Source organism: Leucopleurus acutus (genome assembly GCF_964270905.1).
Source record: "Leucopleurus acutus genome assembly, chromosome: 6".
NCBI classification, from domain to species: Eukaryota; Metazoa; Chordata; class Mammalia; order Artiodactyla; family Delphinidae; genus Leucopleurus; species Leucopleurus acutus.
Window position 1 is genome coordinate 72,668,788 of NC_139149.1, and position 7,550 is coordinate 72,676,337.

Below are 7,550 nucleotides of genomic sequence, written 5' to 3' on the forward strand. Positions count from 1 at the left end.
GGGTGATGGTGGCCTCATAGAATGAGTTTGGGAGTCTTCCTTCTTCCGCAATTTTTTGGAAGAGTTTGAGAAGGTTGGGTGTTAGCTCTTCTCTAAATGTTTGATAGAATTCACCTGTGAAGCCATCTGGTCCTGGATTTTTGTTTGTTGGAAGATTTTTTTTTTTTGCTGGCTGCTTGGAGTTTATTTTCTACTCGGTGCAAGGCATAGGTTAGAGGGTTTCGGAAGTCTCTCATGTGGCTTGGATAGTAAAGAGTGGAGTTCTCTAAACTTCCTTTTTGGTGTTTTGCTGTTTTGATGTTAAAAACCCAACTGCTTCTGTTGGCTGCAGCCTGCTCACTCTCAGGGAGAGGAAGGAGGGGGCGCTCTGATCAGCCTAGCACCTTGGGAGGAAGCCTGGCAGCTGGTAGTGGCCACTCAGGACGGGGGCCTGTAGTTGGTTTGGCCAGGCTGGCCGCCAGGCTGCTGCTTCCCCATGGCTTCCTGAGCCAGGTCACAGGTGATCATGCCAGTGGAGGCCTGGGCTGGTTCTGAGTGCTCTGGGGACTCTAACACTGTGGCCATGAATGGGAGAGTGGACTTCCCGAAAAAGAAGCTAGCCCACCAGTGTCCCGGGTCAGCTCTGGGGAGACCGGGGTGGCGGGGGATGCCTTCCCCAGGGTACTCGGCACTTCCACAGGAGCTGTTACTGGAAGTGGAGCCCAGGCGGTGCCAGTAGTAGTTGTGGGTGGCCATGCACGAGCTGCTGGAGGGGATGGCTGCCATGCTCTTGCTTGTGGGCTGGTGGAAACCTCGGCGGTGACCCCGCATGGGCCTCGGTGCTCGATCACAGACGGCGGGGACTGGGGTGCTAGGTCACTGAGCCCATCTGCGCAGAAGACCGTGGCCAATGGCTCCACGACCCAGATGCGCGGGGGCCTGTTGGAATATTTTTTTTTTTTTTGGAAGATTTTTAATCACAGTTTCAATTTCATTACTTGTGATTGGTCTGTTCATATTTTCAATTTCTTCCTGGTTCAGTCTTGGAAGGTTATACCTTTCTAAGAATTTGTCCATTTCTTCCAGGTTGTCCATCTTATTGGCATAGAGTTGCTTGTAGTAGTCTCTTAGGATGCTTTGTATTTCTGCGGTGTCTGTTGTAACTTCTTTTTCATTTCTAATTGTATTGATTTGAGATTCCCTCTTTTTCTTGATGAGTCTGGCTAATGGTTTATCAATTTTGTTTAACTTCTCATAAAACTCAGCTTTTAGTTTTATTGATCTTTGCTATTGTTTTCTTTGTTTGTATTTCATTTATTTCTGCTCTGATCTTTATGATTTCTTTCCTTCTGCTAACTTTGGGTTGTTTCTTCTTTCTCTAGTTCCTTTACGTGTAAGGTTAGATTGTTTATTTGAGTTTTTTCTTGAGGTAGGCTTGTATAGCTATAAACTTCCCTCTTAGAACTGCTTTTGCTGCATCCAATAGGTTTTGGGTCATCGTGTTTTCATTGTCATTTGTCTCTAGGTATTTTTTGATTTCCTCTTTGACTTCTTCAGTGATCTCTTGGTTATTTAGTAATGTATTGTTTAGACTCCATGTGTTTGTTTTTTTTACTTTTTTTCCCCTGTAATTCATTCCTAATATCATAGTATTGTGGTCAGAAAAGATGCTTGGTATGATTTCAATTTTCTTAAATTTACTGAGGCTTGATTTGTGACTGAAGATGTGATCTATCCTGGAGAATGTTCCATGAGCACTTGAGAAAAATGTGTATTCTGTTGTTTTTGGATGGAATGTCCTATAATATCAACTAAATCTATCTGGTCTATTGTGTCAATTAAAGCTTGTGTTTCCTCAGTAATTTTCTGTTTGGATGATCTGTCCATTGCTGTAAGTGAGGTGTTAAAGTCCCCCACTATTATTGTGTTACTGTCGATTTCCTCTTTTATAGCTGTTAGCAGCTGCCTTATGTATTGAGGTGCTCCTATGTTGGGTGCATATATATTTATAATTGTTATATCTTCTTCTTGGATTGATCCCTTGATCATTATGTAGTGTCCTTCCTTGTCTCTTGTAACATTCTTTATTTTAAAGTCTATTTTATCTGGTATGAGTATTGCTACTCCAGCTTTCTTTTGATTTCTATTTGCATGGAATGTCTTTATCCATCCCCTCACTTTCAGTCTGTATGTGTCCCTAGGTCTGAAGTGGGTCTCTTGTAGACAGCATATATATGGGTCTTGTTTTTGTATCCATTCAGCAAGCCTGTGTCTCTTGGTTGGAGCATTTAATCCATTCACGTTTAAAATAAGTATCTATATGCATGTTCCTATGACGATTTTCTTAACTGTTTTGGGTTTGCTTTTGTAGGTCCTTTTCTTCTCTTGTGTTTCCCACTTAGAGAAGTTCCTTTAGCATTTGATGTAGAGCTGGTTTGGTGGTGCTGAATTCTCTTAGCTTTTGCTTTTCTGTAAAGCTTTTCATTTCTCCATCGAATCTGAATGAGATCCTTGCTGGGTAGAGTAATCTTGGTTGTAGGTTCTTCCTTTTCATCACTTTAAGTATATCATGCCACTCCCTTCTGGCTTGTAGAGTTTCTGCTGAGAAATCAGCTGTTAACCTTATGGGAGTTCCCTTGCATGTTATTTGTCATTTTTCCCTTGCTGCTTTCAATAATTTTTCTTTGTCTTTAATTTTTGCCAATTTGATTACTATATGTCTCAGCATGTTTCTCCTTGTGTTTATCCTGTATGGGACTCACTGTGCTTCCTGGACTTGGGTGGCTATTTCCTTTCCCATGTTAGGGAAGTTTTCAACTCTAATCTCTTCAAATATTTTCTCGGGTCCTTTCTCTCTCTCTTCTCCTTCTGGGACCTCTATAATGCGAATGTTGTTGCGTTTAGTGTTGTCCCAGAGGTCTCTAAGGCTGTCTTCATTTCTTTTCATTCTTTTCTTTTTATTCTGTTCCACAGCAGTGAATTCCACCATTCTGTCTTCCAGGTCACGTATCTGTTCTTCTGCCTCAGTTATTCTGCTATTGATTCCTTCTAGTATAGTTTTCATTTCAGTTAATGTATTATTCATATCTGTTTTTTGTTCTTTACTTCTTCTAGGTCTTTGTTAAACATTTCTTGCATCTTCTCCATCTTTGCCTCCATTTTTTTTCCGCGGTCCTGGATCATCTTCACTATCATTATTCTGAGTTCTTTTTCTGGAAGGTTGCCTATCTCTACTTCATTTAGCTGTTTTTCTGGGGTTTTATCTTGTTCCTTCATCTGGTACATAGCCCTCTGCCTTTTCATCTTGTCTATCTTTCTGTGAATGTGGTTTTTGTTCGCAGGCTGCAGGATTGTAGTTCTTCTTGCTTCTGCTGTCTGCCCATAGTGGATGATGAGAGCAGGCACTCTTGACTAATTCCCAAATTTATAGGGAAAATTTTCAACATTTCATCATTGTGTATGGTATTTGCTCTAGGATATTTGGACCTACATAATTTGATATCTTTAAAAGATTATGAAATTTTCATTTAATTTATAGCATGCTAAGCATTTTTATCATGAAATAATATTAGATTTTTCAAATACTTTTTTCCATGTATTAAGATCATTGTATAGTTTTTCTCCTTCATTCTGTTGATATGGTGATTAATATTGATGAAGTTTTCAAATGCTTAACTGTATTTATATTACTGCAGTGATCCCAAAGGGTTGTGATCCATTGTCCTCTTTTATGTATTAAAAGAGAACACTTTGCTAATATTTTCTTTAGAATTTTTTGTATCTATATTTGTGAAAGAGATTGGTATGATTTTTTAAAAAATCTCCTTGTCAGGTTTTGATGTCAAAGTAATGCTTGCCTTATATAATGTTTGGAAGTTTCCCTCTTTTCCTTTTCTCTGGGAGAATGTGTATATGATTAGTAGCATTCACTTATGAGACCATGTGGCCTGGAATTTTTGTGAGAATTTTTAAATTACAGATACAAGTTACCTAAAATATATTAGACTGAATTCTAAGTTGAAAAAAAAAAGCAGACTTAGATGGAAGAAACTTAATTAGTAAAGTATCCCATAAAACAAGAGTGAAGAAACTGAGAGAAAGAGGAAAGCAATGCAGATTTGCATAATCAAACTGTTAACTACTCTGAGAACTGAGGGTTTTTGATTCCCTCGAACCTGGTAAGTAGGTGTGAAGAATGCATCTCAGAACTGTCTGCCTTAGTCCTGGAAATGAGAAATGTTCCTTATTAGCTCTTCTGCAACATTGGTCAAGGGTTGCTCCATGAGATGTTAACTTCCTCAAACTTGCACTTCTGAGTTGTAATATATTTAGGAGCCTATAAAAACATCAACCAAGTGGAGGTGAGGCAGGCCAGAAGAGTTTAAAACAAACAATTTTTAGATTTTTCTATCTTGTGTCCATTTTGCTATAGTACAACCAAAAGAACAAACTTTTGGTATTGTTAATTTTCTGTTGTCTGTTCATATGGCATTTCATTAATTTCAGCTTTTACTTTTATTATTGTCTCCTTTCCATTTCATTGTGTTTAATTTTCATTTTTCTCATTTTTTGACACAGATAATTAGATCTGATTTTTGGTTCTTTTTGTTCTCATTCAGTAAAGGGTATAAAATTCCCTCTAATCCGCCATTAGTGTTGACCCTTCTATTTTAATGTGTTTGTTTTAACCATCATACTTTTCAAAATACTTTCTATTTTCCATTATGATTTCCTTGTTGACTGATGACTTTTTATTTCAGGGTGTATAACTTAATTTACAGTGTTTTGGGTATTTCCTAGTTATATTTTGCTTCTGGGTTCAACTTTATACCATTTTGGTAAGATAACATACTCTATATAATTTATTTAACATCTGTTGAGGCCCAGCATTTGGTCAATTTTGGTAAATGTTCCAGTGCTCTTGAAAAAGAGTATGCATTCTGCAGTTTCTTGGTGTAATGTCTTATATATGTCAATTAGGTCAAGGTGATTAATTTTGATCCTCAAATCTTTTATATTCTTAATAAATTTTTTGTCTATTTGATCCCTCAATTCTAGAAATAAAGAAGTGTTAAGTTTTCCAGTATGACTCTGGGTTTGTCTCCTCTTTATAATCTACATCAATTTGTCTGCATTTTAAAATTAAAACTGTTATTAGGCACATAAAATTTTAAGACCCTTCTGCCATTATCACATATCCCTCTTTATCACTATTTTTTTTGGTTAAAGTCTACTTTTATATGATATTAATGTAGCTATATCATCTTTTTTGGTTGATATTTGCATGTTTTTTACTTTCAATATTCCTATATTTTTGTATTTAAAGTGTGTCTACTGTAAGCAGCATATGACTGAATTTAAAAAATCTGACAATCATTATCTTTTATTTGAAATATATATTTGCATTTATTGTAGTTACTAGTATGTTTGTGTTTAAATCTAATATCTTACTATATTTTTGCTGCTTGATCCACTTGATTTGTATTCTGTTTTACCTCCATTATCTTTTTTTGCATTAACCTTAGATATCAGTTATTTCCTCTACTATCATGATTTTTAACTTCCCTTAACAACCTTTAATGATTATACAAGAGATTATATGTCATATCCCTGATTTATTCCAATTTAATATATAAATGGGTAATTTTATCACTTCTCAGACAAAGACACAAACATTTTACTCCCATTTGTCCCTTTCCCCTTCTTAAAAATTATTTTGTGTATTTAAAATTTTTAATAATCACTAGGGAGCTGAAATAAGCTATTCCTAGTTTGCTTTACTTGAATTTCTGAATCTCAAAATTGTGATATAATAAGTTGTTTTTGAGTTTCGTTTCATTTGGTTTTTTTAATGCATCAATATCTAACTAGCACAGTTTTTGATATCAAAAGTGGCATGATGCCATAGCAGAAATCTGAAGCATGGGACATTGAGTTTGAGACTCAGCAATAAGGAGGAGCTGGAAGGGCCTCCAGGAGACTTAGTGAATGCTGGAAGGTCCTCAAGGAATTTCTTTGTGAATCTGAATGCAGTGTGAAAATTGTTATCACTAATAAGACATATGGGATCATGACAAAAATGTCCATACCCTTTGTTCTATTGATGTCTACAAGGACTACATTACAATTTCATTTAATTAACTGATACTTATGAAACTGAACTTATTTTTAGTATCAAATCAGAATGTACATTAGGCCTTGATCAGTATGAAGAAAATATAACCCTAAATTGTCCATTAGCTCTATGGTATAATTTCAAGTTTGTCAATAATTTGTACAAACTTATAATTATTAACATTATATCTCATTCAAATTTCTACCTTTTAGTTTTCCCTTAAAGAATTGAGACCTTATAATAGCATGAAGTTAATTAAAAAAATGAAAGAGGTTACTGAAATAACTGGCTCTTTAAAATCACTTTTATATATATTTCATACTTTAGAAATGTTCCATCTTAGAAAATGGAACTTGAAACTCCTCTTAAATTAGACAAACATTTTAAAATTGTTCTTTTGCAAGCACAATTTGAACACTTTTAAATTTTTTACTGACATTGGTTTCCTTTTAAGAACTGAATAGATTCAGGTAAATACATTAAGAAGATAATAAAAACACAGACAATTGCTTCACTGACTCCTCACTGTACAGTGGAAAAGTAGTGTCTTGATAAATAAGATAAAAGTAAACAAAATTATAAAAGCAATAGAATTATTTTTAAAAAGTGAAGAAGAAAGTATTGCTTCAAAAGAAAAAGGGACTCCAAATTTTAAGTGTGGAGTCTATTAAAAATTTTAGAGGAATTGTTTAGGAAAGGAATTATGCTTTAAAAAATTAGGTATCTTCCACTATCTAAACAAATTTTATGTTTTTCTCTGTTGAATAACTAAATGGTAAGTCAACTTTCTGACCTTTTCCCACTCCTTAAGTTTCACTTGTTTAGTGACTGTGAAGCAGAAATTTTAATTAAGCTAATCAAAGGGCAGTTTGTGATGATGAATTTTGTTTACAGAAAAACTAGTGAAGCTGCACTGGTCAGAAAATGAATCGCTGTCTAGAAAAAAATTAGTCAATAGGACAGATTTCTCTGTCGACAATATGCAGAACATCTTTCAATAATTAAAGCTTCTTTCCATTTCAGAAGATTTTACATTTCTGCCATCTGTTTGGAGTAGACATAATGTTGATGTCTAATCAGCTCATGCACAGCTTTTTTCACTTGTAGATTTCTCTGAGTCATAAAGTGTCTTTAGTTAACAGATAAATGGTTCACTGACTGTTCAGACATTAGGCTACGGGAGCACTTCTCAGAAGAGACTTTGGCAACTTTTGATAGTCCTAATTGCTGTTAGCCAAATCGTCCCATTTCCCCCCACTGCCCCACCTTTCAGGCCCATAGTAGGCTTGCACTCCTGGTTCTTACCAAGTTGGAAATAGCTTGGTGCCTAGTTTTGACCAATGAGTCATAAGCATTTAATTGCTGAAGCCAGAACTTAGTATTTACTTACAAAAACATGGACTCTTAGAGCCTTCCCCTTTTCTCTGACATATAAGCCAATATCACATACGTAGGC

General features: G+C 35.5%; 1 protein-coding gene across 1 annotated transcript; it reads right to left on the reverse strand.

Annotated features, from left to right (window-relative positions):
* Positions 1–417: 417 nt before the first annotated feature.
* On the reverse strand, positions 418–810 carry LOC309963282 (pancreatic progenitor cell differentiation and proliferation factor-like; the record flags this gene model as incomplete). Its single annotated transcript, XM_082841582.1, has 1 exon — positions 418–810. The coding sequence occupies one exon, from the start codon at positions 808–810 to the stop codon at positions 418–420; it is 393 nt and encodes a 130-aa protein (XP_082697708.1).
* Between the last annotated feature and the right edge of the window lie 6,740 nt (positions 811–7,550).